This window comes from Malurus melanocephalus, unplaced genomic scaffold (genome assembly GCF_030028575.1).
Source record: "Malurus melanocephalus ecotype Western Australia unplaced genomic scaffold, MMel_1.1 scaffold_473, whole genome shotgun sequence".
NCBI classification, from domain to species: domain Eukaryota; kingdom Metazoa; phylum Chordata; class Aves; order Passeriformes; family Maluridae; genus Malurus; species Malurus melanocephalus.
This window is the reverse complement of record NW_026623705.1, coordinates 285,377-300,376: the sequence shown is the minus strand read 5'-3', so window position 1 is coordinate 300,376 and position 15,000 is coordinate 285,377. Positions and strand designations below refer to the sequence as shown.

Genomic DNA, 15,000 nt, shown 5'->3' with positions numbered 1-15,000 from the left:
GAAGAGCTTCTGGCCAAGGAMCCAAAGGCTTGGTCATAAGTACATAAATAAAAGAAATGGCTTTCTATTACAKGTGATAAAAATTGTACTCAGCATCTTTTGATATATATCTTCTCAAAAGTTTTGTGAGCACAGCCCTCTTGTGGGCTCATTTGTGTTTGTGTAACAACTGGAGATGGGGAATAGCTAATTCCTTTACCTGTTGGACAAACCCTCACTCCTCCAGGCTACCAGAGAATTGGCTGCAGGTATAATCATTCATCCCCTTGCCCTGGAGGAACTGAGCAGCTGCCAGCAATTTGTCAACATAATTTGGGCTTATTGTTCTTGTTCTGAAGTTTTATCTTATTTTCTTTTTCTAAATGAAATACTTATTCATCAAGAAAAAAAGTAATGTGCTGTGTTCGAAAGGTTCTTTTGATTTTCTTAACTCCCACTTTTTAAAAATTTTCAGCTGCATGACGTTGAAGGTAGTGACACACCACGTTAGGAGATAGTTATGCTCACTACAGGCAAGAACTCGAAGCAAAAAAAGTGGTGGCTGATTCRTTAAGTTATCGCATCCATCTCCTACAAACTTAACCCACCTACTTAGCAAGGATTTACCTTTTGCATAGTTTAKCCTCTTGGTTGTTGGCCATACTGATGTCCCCAAGCTCACTTGGGCAAAACATTCAATACAGMTGCTCAATACCTTAAGTGGTTAATCCATAGGACTGATACTAAAGCTACCAYGACATGATAGACARACCTGGTCCTTGCAATTCACAAACYTTATCCCTCCTCACTTCTGGAGGGCATGGCTAAAAAGAATCCTCAAGTAGCCCGTTCCCTACCCAGCCTATAAGCAAGCCTTTGATTTTTCTCTTAATTGCAAAGAAAAATACAAATCACTATAGAGGAATAAAAATATCCTGTGATAATACAAAAAATATAAAGCCATGTATTTCCTAGATTTCACACACATACATTGCTTACACAAACATAGAATTATAAAATGGTTTGGGCTGGAGGGGACCTTAAAGATCATCTAGTTCCAACCACTCRCCATTGGCAAGGACACCTTCCACTAGACCAGATTCCTCAAGTGTGGGATTTTGGGGCCATGAAATCTAGAGTCATGACTAACTTGATTTTCTGAGAGGATCCAATTATGGCTTTGCCACCTGAACATCTCCTAGCAGGCCTAACCAAGGCTGACAGCCAGAAATCTCACTTCCCAGCCTGCCAAAGCCAAGCAGAGACAWCAGATCCAATACAACCAAAACCAAGGGGGTCAGAATAAATTGTACGTGTAGAAACTTCAAAATGCTGAAAAATAGATGCTTTTTACTGCCAACAACTCTTGCATAATCTGCTTCATGCAATTTTGATTCAAAGGTGAGTTATTTTTAATAGAACAACAACAACAACAAAGGCACAAAAATCAGGTTCAGATGGAAAAAACAGTGTTCCAAGTCTAGGGAAATAAGGTCGTTGAAATGACAGGCAGGCGATAACTCTGCTGCAACTAAGCAGAACAGCGAGGGCGACTTGTGCACAGATGGAAACCTTTGCAGCGTTAGAAAAGGCAAGGCCTGGCGAACTAAAAAGCAGAAAAAWTTCTGCATGGAAGTCTCAGCCCTGACCTGGATTCCCTTCCTAGCCCCAGAAAAGTCATAAGCTTTCTATCTTTAGTTTCCCCTTATTGCAAATGAGGGTAAGATTCTTCTCTAASTCTTCACTGCCGCATAGGAAAAATAAGATATAAGCTGTCCTTAYGCATGCAACACAGGAGACAAACAGATAAAAGGAATGAGAGCAGGTATCAACGTGAATACCAGAGAGGATGGAAAACTGAAAATAAACAGGACTTTTGCAACTGATTTTCACAAGGCCAGGATTTACTCGAAGAGACCAGAGACACAGCTAACACTGCACRYTGTCAAAGGTCACCAAACCAACATYCACCAAAAAACACCARTGCTCTCCATCAGYTYTGCTGYTGTGGCTCAGCACTGACCCTACCCAGGTGTGTACAGTACGACACCAGCTGTGTACCTGTGGAGGCAGCCCTAATATTTCACAGCCTCCTGAGCCCCTCCTTAYCCCGGGAGCATGGAGGAGAAGAGAGCACGGCAGGGAGAGAAGAGGAAAGGGCCTGACAGTCCTAAACAGGATGAATGGAAAACGCAAATGCAAAAGGACAGGGTGATAGCGCCTTCCAAAGCAAAAGAATAATTAGAAGCAGCAAACATAAACCACAAAAAATAAAGGAGAATGAAATGGAGATCATCAGACTGGGTGGGACATAAAGACAAAGAGGAAGGAGAAAAACCACAGCTCTTCTCTTCCAGAAGGCACCCAAGCCCTGTCAACTCTGCAGGGGCAAGAYTTTAAAAAAACTCATTTGTGCATGTTTGTGTGCATAGAGGGCTGCACGTGTTCACAGCTAGACAGAGCCCCCCCCCTAGCCTGGGCTGCATTCTGCCAGAAGCACAGCTCCAACACCTTCTGCCTATGCTAAAATCAAACCTGCTGCACTTGGGGAATCATCTCCAAAGTACTCCTAGGGGGGACAGCATGGGCAGACGGACTTTCCTTTGAGAAAGGACTCCAGAGGCACACAAAACCACCTCTGGCAATAACAAAAGCAAACAGCTTTTAGACACTTAAGACTTCAGATTTTGCTTCTTGAATTAGAGGTTGCTGCATTTGGTAGCCGTGATGGACACCTATGAAGCCCAAACAGGAACAGGTCAATCACAGTGGACCTTAAAATCTGACCGACATTATTCCATTCCTCTTTCTTTTTTTTCARTCTCAGCTCAACAGTAAACACTGCCTGCCCAGCCAGGTTAACTGAGCCAGCTGATGGTGATGCAGGGTTTTTGTCTCCCACACAACAAACATTGACTAGTACTTTCTATTTAGAGCAACCCCGCATTGTAAACCTGTCTCCTCCCTTTGATAAGAGACATATCACTAGATAGCATTAATCCCTGGCCCTTTTCCGAYACAAGGAAACACAGCTTTGCAGTCAGGAGATGAAAATCACTGCTCCACATAGATTTTTTTCCTTTTTTTTAATTTTTTTTTTTTTTTTTTACGTTTAAATATCATGCAGCAACATGTAAAAAGCCAGCCCCAAAAACCTTGCTACACCCATAAAGCTGGTGTGSAAGTCCTTGAGGTGTGTTAGTCCTCCTTGGCTCCTACTAAATTTAATAAGACCAGAGAATTTTCCACATCTTTCTAGACCAGGAAAAAGGTCTTCAGAGACAAATAAGAGTTTCCTGTTCAATATTTCATGTAATGATTCTTCCAAAGGTGTAAACAGGAAAAATGCCTTGCCACTTAGCCTGAAAATGAGAGCCTGCCATCCTTTCATTTTATTGCGCTTATGTGTTAAAAGTCATTTAGAAGGAGATCTGCCAGATGCTCAGGTACAAATGAGACAKCACAGGCTGTCAGATGACCAGCTGAGGTCCCAAAACTGACCTGTCCAGATARGTTTGGGCAGAAGGAAGACCTCAACCTCAGATTGTCCTTTCTGCCCCACCAGGGTGGTAGCAGGCAGCCTCAGTGGGAGTCAGTGCTCCAGAGAGATGCACATTTCACCCAGAATATCTGGACTCAGACAACAGTAAAGGCTTACTTACAGCAAAACCGACATCTCTAATCATTTCCCTTACAGATTTTTAGGGATGGTACCTTCTGGAAAGACAAAAATTAACACAYTGGGGCACCCGCTGAAAATTTTCTYGCRTTACTTAAATGCRGGCTCTGACTTCCACCATCCMAYTGGCCCAAGCGGGGCTTCTTGGRGAGAGAAAGCACAAGCACAGCCCTCGCTCTGCAACAGCCACACTTCGTTCCAGCTCCATCGCAAGCAAAAACTCCAAGCTTGTGTCACMACTRTCAAATGGTCTTTTTAGCTAACTGACAACAGACGCCATTCGGAGTCAGCGTATTTTGATTACGGCAAATTGTTCGCAGGATTCAAGAGCCCGCTCGCCTTGCGTTGTTGTTCAACACCAAAATTAAATTGCAGTATAATTAGCTTTGCTCCAGCTACACCTTTCTGTCTGGGTAGATGTGATACCTGCAAAGCCTGTGTTGGGTATAAAATGTGTTCCTGATTATAAAACGTTTGCTTAATCTTGAGGGCACCGCCTTGTTTTTTAAGGCCCTCTGCAAGTCACGCACTCCAGTACGTGCTGCCCGTTATCTCCAGAAGGCTTAAAACTGGAATCCCCGTGATTCACATTTTCCAACGCTCATGGCCAAACCCTTCCGCAGAGCAGCTCCTCCACTTTCTACCATTTCACAACAAGCCAAATCTGCAGCGAGGCAGAGGCGGCCGCACGGCTCAGCTCTGCAAGCCACACGCCAGYGAGCCAGTGGCCACAAAATACCCCAAACCCCAGCTGCAGGAGCCAGGGGCCAGTGAGCTCCAGGGRTGGCTCACCAGGCTGAGACAGCCATGGCTCCCAGACGCCTTCACCTGCTCATTGAGGGGTGGCTTGGAAGCACAGCAAACTGCCAGAGTCACCCAACAATGTTGGGCTGAGAGGTCTGTGTGGTCCCACTGTGCTGCCCAGGRAGGTTTGGAGCACCCCATGGTGCTTGTAGCAGCACAGGGCTCATGGCATGGCCCTATATGGATCCTCGGGACAGGCACACTCGCCACTGCCTCACAAATGTTTCCAGTCAACCCCACAGCTCCGCTCCTTCCGCAGAAGTWACCGGCAGCACTGCTCCCTACTCCATCCAGAGTTTCAGTTTATCCCCTTCCTCTTTTAAATACTTTTTTAAAATGCTAATTGAGTGGAAAATAGCAGAAGAGGCCAAAACCAAAGCATAAAGCCACGAAAAGCAATGTTTACCATCAGCCTTCCAATTCAGCATAGTGCTTTTCTGTGACACCAAACAGAAACATTTTGCTTTCTTTGCAACATTTTCTTCCAATTATCCACAGAGTGAAATAATTACAATAACATATCACAGCTTATTCTTAAATATTTCCTATACATACCTTGCTATCACTCTATGACATATAAATTACAATAGCAACCCTACCTGATGATAAGGGAAAAGGGGAAGTAGAAAATCTCTGCTCACAAGCACCTAATCGTCTCGCTCCAGAATTTCAGCAACAGACCTAGGAAGGGAATCCGCATCTCCCCTCCTGCCTCCCGCTGTCAGCAGAGCAGCATTYCCCACCCCTGCCTCTCCAGCATCGCTGTATCACTTCTCACCCAAAGGATCTCTCAAACACTTGTCACGGAGGACCAAACGCCGGCTCAACGCACACATGTACATTTAACAACAAAATTAAACCTCCCTGCACATACTAGTAATGTGCATAGCATCGCTCTGGCTTTAAGGAAAATAGCAAGGAACAAGCAATCCTTCACAGGAGCCAGATGAATGTAGCAAGAGCCTGTACATACCCTGCTTTTTCTACATTGCCGTGCCACAAAGCACCGCCACAGGCCTCACAGACATAGGGAAAACACAGCGAGGCTCCCTTAGTAGGTGGAAGCCACACGGGTAACACAGCTGCAAAATCCTCCAGGMAAAAGGGGGTAAAGGAGGGAATGGYTTGAGCATAGTGCCTAAACCACCACCAGTGTGCACAAGAATCTTGTCCCAAGTATCCGTGCAAACACAGAGCCCCTCTTCCCAAGCATCCCAACAAATATCGGGAAACAAGGGGAAGCTGCCTGCCACGACTCAAGCATCTGCTTGAAAGGGCTTCTCTCCCCGCCACCCTCCTGTCACATTAATGCCCAGCAGTGCCACTCAGCTATGGAGCCCCTGTCCATGTCAAGTACTGCCCAAAACACCTGTGCAAACACGAGCAGAGGGGAGAGCAAAGCCATGACTTCAAATGACCTTCTGGTGACACAGCTGCACCCATCACCAAAACGCAGCGGGACATTACTCCCCCACAACACTACACAACAGTACACAAAAGAGAACTTATAAATCACAAGCCACTGGGACACTTCTCTCATCAAGAAACTTGGCCAAYTCTACCTACACAAGGTAATTCCATGACAGAGATATGAGTGGAGGAGCTCGGGGGCCAAAGTGCCTCCATGACTGCACCCCAAAGGGAAAAAGAGTTCCCTCCCCTGGCCAAAGCCTAAAACCAAAGTGCCACCTACTGAGTCAACATAATTTGTGTCCTCCCAAGGTTTCCAGTAAAGGGCTGGCCATGGTTAATACTTAGCTCACCAGATTAATTCAAATATCGGCAAGCAGCCACCARCCCTCACGTGAGAGCACATGTCTCAGGTTGCTGCTGAGAATCAGCAAGCCTGTGATATCCCACCCGAGGACAGGGGCATCCCTGCACACCCCAAAAGGGGTCAAGACTTTAATATCCACAGRCCAAACCCAGCTCATGCTGACAGAGCTAGCCTGGGTTTGGTGCAGGGCAAAACACCCATGAGATGTTCCCTCGTGTGCCAGGCTTCAGACAACCGGTTTTACCATTTCTGTTTGCACAGACACTTGTAGCTCTGGACCCCGACAAAGCCATGGGGTTTTTAACCTGCTTTTATTCTCCCTTCTCCTGAGARCTGTGCAGGCTTAAATGGAGCTGTTTAAAGCCAGTGTTAAAAACACCAGCAACGGTCTGACCTTCTCAGGAACAAAACTGGACCAAAATCTAAAGGCCAAATGAATGAAAAGAAAATTGCAAGGTAAAGTTTGCCTTCCCTGAACATGTGCCAGCTGCAAGAATCTTACWTTACATCGATGCAGCTTTCCAAAGTTTAAATACAATAATTTTCTGTATTAAGGGCCCAGTAACCCTAATGGAGGCATAATTAGGCATTGATGCCATGCCCATATGAGAGAAGCTTGAAAAACTTAAATAAACTGTGAATGGCAGGATTAATGCCGAAGCTTTGCATTTTGTACAGCTGTTTGAATACAGTGCACTGCCTGTGATGGCATCAGCTGTTGCTTTACTCTGGGTCAGTATTTCTGAAATCAAAACAGGCAGCTCTTTTAAGCAAATAAAGAATTGCCATTCTTATTGTTGGCCAGTTTACTTCAGCAAAGAAGGTCTGGATGCATATTTGCTTTATATTCTAAAAAAACCCAAACTAAAAAACAGAAGAAAAAGAAAAGGCCAAGCTGCAAACAAAAATAACTGGCCAAATTCAAAGTCCRGTGATGCTAATAAGAGTATTTTAATTTACTGCAATGGCTCTTCAGGATGAAGAGTACGTAATGCAGTTTTGGAGATCATCTGCCCAAGTGGGAATATCATATAAATGCCTGGAGAGTCCTTGAGAAAATAGCTCACCTCCGTACTGATTGAAGAGGAAACACAATACTTTGGTGAAATAGAATTCTGTATTTCTAGGAAAGGCTCCAATAGCAAATTGCTTAMTAATGCAAGAAGCCTTGTAAATTTTATTATGAATGAAAGTAGCAATGGCAAGTGTGTGACATGGCACAGCGTATGCACACATGGCCTAGCCAGTAAAAAGTAAATAAATAGGTTACTTATAAGCTCTAGAAGACATCTGAAAACACCTCTAACAAAAACTAAGGCTCAGTGAACTTGAAGCGAGAATATAAAACAGYTTCCAAAACTATTTCACCATTATTTTTTTCTACCAGGTAAATTAGCTCTCCTATGGGCTAATATTCAATCTTGGCTTTCTTATTGGAAGTATCAGCTGAAAAAATTAATCTAGATTTACTAACTGTCTTTAAAAAATGACTTACTAATGGACAGGAAAGAAACTATCTATACAGGGAGCGTGCCAGGATCCCACCATCGCAAAATAAAATGTTCAGATTATCGAGAGGAGGACTGATACCAGGAGCAGCCCGATGCCAAACTGAAATGGGAAATGCAATGCCCAAAYCACAGCCCCCACCAGACAGGGTGCAGGCAGCCCTCCCCCAGCCACCTCRACCAGATCCTTCCCCAAATCCCTGCCACCGTAACTTTCCCATTTTTCTCCCAGGCAGCATTAAAAACAATATCGCTCTTGAGCAGCASAAGCAGGAGGAGAGGAGGGCGCGGAGCCCCAGTTGGGGAGATGACGGGCGCCAGCGGTTAAGTGCTGCTGCACAGATGAAATATGCCTAATGAAAAGCTTACCTAAAGCTCACGGGGAGCCAGCGCCCGGCCGGCCCAAGCYCTCCAGAGCGGCGGGCACGAGGCCGCCAGGACGCTCGGGAAAGACGAATTAACTAAAAGTTAATGTGGATGTTCTCATTCAAAAGAAAAGTGGCCTACTCCAAAGGGGATTAGGCTAAAGTGAACTAAGGCCACTTTACTTCTGAATGAGAGCATCCACACAATAGTGCAATGCACTTTAACTAATGCACTTTAATTTTACACCCAATCAATTTGTCTTACCTCTCCTGAGTGTCCTTGTGTGGACAAACCCAGAGATTCATCGAGTTTTGAGGCCAGGCAGGGAACATTAGATCAGCTCATCCCGCTCCCCGTGTGTTATGGGCCATTGCCTTTCACAGTTATCCCTTTATTGATCCCCAAAACTCATGGATGACTAACGTATAACCTCTGTCGGGGGCAGGGGGGAAACATTTCTTCAATGGAGCGCCTGGCCCAGATTCGAAGATGCTCACAAAATAAAAACCATTTGCAAAACAAGAAGCCACCATGATTTTCAGCAGCCCATCCCGTCGCCAACAACAGAACGGTCAAATGTGGGCACAAATCCATCCTACTTTCTGTATGTATGCCCTGAAAGTTCACAAGAAAATGGCAGTCTGTATTATAACTCTCAGTTCTCTTTTGTTTTTTAAATTGCAAAAAGACCCTTTGCTTATAGGACAAATTCGGGTTTGGTTTTTTCAATTCACCTCACCAGCATTTCAATTTTCAACACTTGACCAGACATCTACCGACAAATCTCAAACTCCCTTTTCCAAAATGCAACAACTTCCAGAAACCACTCGCTGCCTGCRTTACTGCTTTCACACTCACAAAGACCCACGTAAGCCTGGAATTTCCACGTCGCTCTTCACTTCTTGGACATATACTCCCAAAAATAAATAAATGAAACCACGACGGCAACAACCAGTGAGGCAACTCAAGGAGCTGAACCTGCAGGGGTGATGGGGTTCCCACAGCCTTCTCGCTAACAGAGACCAAGATCCTACTTCAGCGCTGAGGGACTGAAGATTTACAGGGATCYCATCTAAATTWAAAAARAAAAAAGTYCTGAGGACACYGGCCTGATGRGATTCTGCTCTAACCTATGCTCCAAGGATGGGTTACATCTCTTATTTTTGCCTTTGGAACACAGTGAAAGTGGAAAGGCCACCATGCTAAGCAGGCTAAAGAAGAGCTGAAGCAACTGCAGAAAAGTTGTCTTTAAGACGCATTACGGAGTATCGGCGGTGGGTTAGACACAGAGCYATTAATCAGGGAGGGAAAAACACTCAAAGAAGTCCAAACACAAAATGTGTGCTCTCTTAGAGCTACCCTCTCCAAATATTGCTGCAACTGCAGGGAAAAAAATAAAAATATAACCACTAATTATTCCAAATTTGCTGTGTAAGTCAAAGCTGCCTCTGAGAACCAGAGCATATGGAGAGGAAGGTAATACACCAAGGACATGAGGTGACACTGCAGCGCACCCYGGTCTCTCCTTCTCTTGCAAAACCCTCATCAGAAAACGATTCCAGAAACCTTCAAAACATCCATGACCAGAAACAACTCTCCTCTTTACTTTCTTAAACTTGTTTAGATTGCACTAGATAGATCCTAACTGCATRCTCACGTGACCAAAAAACTCCAAACGCAGAAAYGCAAAACAAAACAAAAGAAAGAYTYCCTAATTTAAAGAAGCTGCGCYGGATTTWCACTGCTTTTTAAAGTAGTATTTATCAGAACGACATACACTTACTCATTTTGATTGAGTGCAATATAATCTGATGGTTTTTAGGTCTAGCACTGCCCACACGGGGCTGCAGTAACCCTTCCRCATGCAGAGCCCATTACCTTTATTATTACCTGTGGACCAGCAGCCAGGGAAGACTCAAACCCTCAGCCATAAAGGTTAAACTTAAGGTAAAACGCATTTTTTCATAACTTTCAATCCTCCAAGTTGCCCCAAAATAACAATCTGTGGTCCCTAACACAGACACAGCGAGCTCTAGCTTACAGGAATGCCTTGGGATACGCTCACAAATATTTAGGATCAATTCCGAGGTTAACTGGGGTTTAAACTCAGCTCTGTCAGGTTTCATGTTGAAAAGAATTCCCGAAAAATCTGGGAATTAAACTATCCTTTGCAACAAGAGACAACTTCAGTTTGGAAAACATCACATGAAAGTTAGGCCTGAGCCTGCAACTTAAGGAAAGCAGCAAATGTTACACCCAGCTGTAAGGATGGCTGCTTTCGGGCTCTTGAATGATTAAAAAAAGAACCVCAAAGATTCATTAATTTAAATCATAAACTAAAGGAAATACATTCAATCTTATGCCTACTTAACAATGCATTTAGTCGCTTAAAGAAATGGAGAGCAAACAATTTTGCTAATACAATTTCAGCCACAGCGTATCAGACGAAAACATGCCCAGAACAGAAMTTAACAAGTCCTATCTTTACATTAAATAGCCTGCCAAACTAGGGCATGGTAACAGCTCCTAAATATCACAGCAAAAATAATGAAAATTACACAAAAACAAACCAAAAAGGATTCACTGGCTCAAAGTGACAAAGTCAGAGGAAGAAAATTAAATTTCGAGTCTTTTAAACATTATTTTATTGGTCCTCCTCAGAGTCCTACTTCGCTGTAACTTTTATTATGCAGAAATGAATTTTACCTTGCACCCTCTACACCACATCTATTATTTTGATGCCTGTTCCTCCAATATGGGAGTACATATCCTAAAGGCAGCAATATTCTTAGCTCTACCCTTTAAAACCATAGATGGTTTGAAAGTATCTGCAAAGAAGTCCTGAAGTAAATAGTATTTCTCAGTAATTTTTTCCCTGAGGCATTATTTTTGTATTGACTACAAGGTACAGCTAATATATCTGAGAATTTGGGAAAGTTTAGTCRTAAGTGGTCAATGCCCTGAACAACTCTACCACCTTCAGATATGCGTTATATTGGATTCCAGTTTATGATGCTTTCTTTGTAAAGAATATATTTTAAGTAATTTTTCCATTTAAGAAAAAAAAGCTGTTTTCTATCGGCATTTTTGTCGGAGCAATTCTGGAACTGCACACATTAAAATAAAATCTATTGCAACATAAATAGAGGTGTTGCTTTATTATATACATGTATATATACGTGATATATTATCACCCAAGAAGGGCCATCTAAAACACCACAGTTGCARACATTTAAGACTGTAACAAAAATGACTGAGACTCCAGTATCGGTTTACTATCCTTCAACAATTTCCCTGACAGTGGAGTCAAATAATGTTGAATTATGGACCTTCTTGCAGGAAGTCTTATTTCATGTTCATTTTTTGATCATTTCCCTCATAGTTCCTATAGGAATCTGGCTCTTAGCCGATTTGCCTTTAAAAGTTTCTGCGTCCGTAATTGGYTTGTGTATTATTAAATTGTAATTTTTCACAAGCAATGCTACTGTGGATGCACTCAACAAGTTTATTTTGAGCAAGAAAAATACTGTTTCATCCCTATAAAATCTATCTTATGCGGCTAATGTACTTTATTTGGATGTGGTGGCTACTCTGTAACATGTTTTCCTTAAAGGACTTTTCTAAAGGCTTTCTGCAGACATGCTCTTGGTAGGAGAATTTTACAGTTTGGACTAGAGCACCTGGGTGCCAGGGTGATGTGGCTTCAACAAAACAGCCCCACAGTAACAGGTCAGGATTACCTACAAAACTGAATTTCTGCTGTCACACTACAGTCACTGTTTGGGCTTTTATTTTTAATCAGAGGGAGTTTTCCCAGACACATCACGCAACAGCTGTGTTCTAAATCTTTCCGGGCTCTGACAAACATTTGAAAATTTAAACATGCAAATGTTTGAAAAGCTAATGATTAAAAAAGGTTTATTTTGAAACTTTTGAGAATGGCTGCAATTCTTCAGCTCGATTTTTTTTTTTTTAAAGTCCCGGGGTCTGGTTGATTTTGAGTTCAACTATTCCCAGCAAAAAGCCCAAACTCCTGCCTTGCACTTGTGGAGCCGTGACGGTAAACACCAACTCCGCAGGTCTCACCCTGGCAGGCAGCGGGGTCGAGCCCGTGGGAGAAGGATGCTATTTTAGTGACCTAGTGCCACTGAGCTGGTTAAATCACTGAACAATGGTTAGTGTTATAGGGCTTTACTTTGCAAAATCTAGCATTAGTGTCATTGCTTTCCATTAACCGGGGGGGACTTAAAGGCACTGGCTTTGAGGGGCCTATAGGGAAAGAATAAATAAGGGGAAACCAATAAATTAAAAGAAAAAAAAACACCCTGTTAACTGTAACCTTTACTACCACAATATAAGAAAATGTAATTAAATCCATAATAAAAGCTTTTTACATACTTACTCTTTTACTACTCTCCCAAGCAGAGCCGTGGGCAGGCGGGGGGCCCCTCKCTCCCACCGCCCGGCCCTGCGCGCCCGCGCATCCCAGGACCGCGCAGCCATAAACGCGCCCTGCGCAGTCACATCCTAATTAGCCGCCCCGGCGACCAGCACTCAACACCTTATTATTGAACCATTAGTGCCCCGATACTGCCGGCCGCGCCGGGGCCGGGCTTGGCACCGCGGTTTAGCGGAGGGCGCGGGGGCTGCGCATCCCCCCGGTGAGCCCCCCGCGGGTTTGATCGGCCCGCGGGGAGGGGGGAAGGTGGAAAAGCGCCGTGTTTGTGCTTTTTCCCTTTTGGGCGGGGAAAGCAGAGCCCCGCGGGTGCGGACAGTCGATGGCCGGTGCGACCCGGGGCACAAGCGGGGCCGCGCAGACTGAGCGGGGGACGGTGCCGGGCGCGCAATGTCCGCGCTCCGAGCCACAAAAAAGGGGGGCAAACACGCCGACCCCCGGCAACCCCGAAACTATAGCTTAATTTCTTTAGCTTTCACTTTAATAAAATAATGATTCGTTGGGAAAATGGGGTATAAATCTTCATTTTGGAGGCAATTAAAGTGTTGATTTCATTCGTGCCCCTGAGCGATTCTTGTAATTTGCTCAAATAGCTTTATGTACCCAGCACTCCAGAGCTTTTAGAAACCCATTTTCTAGTTAGACTTGTTGGATTACAATTTTTATTCAACAGCAGAGAGCCGAGCTTCCCYCAGCTAGACCCTGGCTGGAGGGTTTCCCTGGCTCCAAGGCGCAGCGCGGGGCCGGCAGCTCCCCGGAGCATCCTCGCCAGCCCCGGGTACCTCCCTGCCGCACCACCCTCCGCCCACTCTGCCAAGCTTTTCCCCTGCACAGCAGGATTGGGTGGGAAAGAAAAAAAAAAAAATCCCTTCAAAGCAAAGCAACCCACCTATGCGCATATAAAACGGTTTTAAAAAAAAAGTTCGTGCCTTCCTTCAAGCCTGCCTACCCTGTCACGACACTACCCGATAGCCTTTGGCAGATAGGAGAAAATATTTCAGATACCGCCGACACTGCAGTGCAACGCACCTTCATGTCGGTGATCTATAAAATAACTCCCAGCTGACAGTGCCACTGATAACAGCAAAGCAGCTGAGGAAACTCCTGTCTGCTTGGCTGCGCCTTGCTTGAACAAAAGGAAACCTCCAGAGTCAGGAGCAGATCGCTCCTAACATTGTATTTATGAAGCTGATCATAAAGAAGAAATAACTTGGGGGGGGTTAACCAGGGATTTATTTTTCGTGTGTGTGCTTGAGGTCCCCTCTCTCACAGGCAAAGCACTGCTACCCCTCGGTTCAGAGAAAACAAACAGACCGCGAAAACCCCACCGTTTCACCCAACTCGAATAAAAACCAAATCTCAGTCACTACCACCACCAAGGAGCTTAATTTAGATCTGGGCACCTCCTGCATTAGCCCCAAACGCTCCCATGAAAAGGCAAGGATCCCAGTCCGAGCCCAGCGGAAGGAGGAGGGAAGGGAGAGGGACAGCCACCTCTCCCCACTCAGCTCACCCGCATTTCCCACCCGGCTGCAGCCGACATTAAAGGCCTGAACCATCCCAAACAAAACCTGGACAACCGTCACAGCCACGCGAGGCTTTGCTGGCTTGACTTGGCTTTGACTATATTTATTTTTTTAAAGAGAGGGCTTGAAAACTTGAAAGATCAAGGAAAAGAATTTAAAACCTGAATCCCATTTTATTTTCTCCCTTTTTTTTTTCTATTAAGTAAAATAAAATGGGCRCGTTTGCAGCAGGCAGGCGTGCACAAAGCAATGTTCACTCAAGTCTAAAAGCGTTCGGCCAAGGAAAACTGACAAGACGGACTAATGAACCGTAGAGACGGGAAGAAAATAGCCAGTATTTGCTAGATTTCAAACCTCTCTGTCTTCTCTGGACCACCTATCTCGGATTTTATTATTATTTTGGTCAACGACTCCAGCCCTTCCTTCCCTAAGCTACCGAGAAGCCAGCGATTCACAGRCACCAGTTCTATTACTGGAAAGGGTAAATAAAATAAAGACAAAAATTAAAAGCGACAAGAAACAGGTCGAGTTTGCAGGCGACGCTTTTACAAGCTCATCTCGCCAGGTCGAATCTGGGAGCAAGCCTTAATGAAGCAATAATAGCCACATTATTCAAAAATTTTCATTTCGATGGAAATTTATCTAAAAGGGACTTAATCATATGCAAATAATAAAAGGAGGCGTAGTGACCCAGTGAGCGATCTGCATACAAATTTTAGCGTGTGCGACGTTGGCGAGATCATACCTGATCCGTTAGATTTGCTGATCTTGTTATGTCTTCACTGTCCGATTTTGATCCGCCCTCTCTATCGTCTATGACCAAATCGATAGGCATTTTTCCTTTCAAACAGCTAATATACCGGTGGCAGAAATTGTCACATAATTCGTGTACCTACATTATGATA

The 15,000-nt window shown here is 44.3% G+C and overlaps 1 protein-coding gene across 1 annotated transcript in view; it reads right to left on the bottom strand.

Annotated features, from left to right (window-relative positions):
- The window catches only part of LOC130582247 (homeobox protein Meis1-like), a 106,608-nt gene that overhangs the window by 84,718 nt on the left and 6,890 nt on the right, over positions 1-15,000 (bottom strand). The window contains exon 6 of the mRNA XM_057380835.1: positions 14,841-14,987. Coding sequence (XP_057236818.1) covers positions 14,841-14,987 — 147 coding nt within the window. The remainder of the gene's footprint in view (positions 1-14,840; positions 14,988-15,000) is intronic.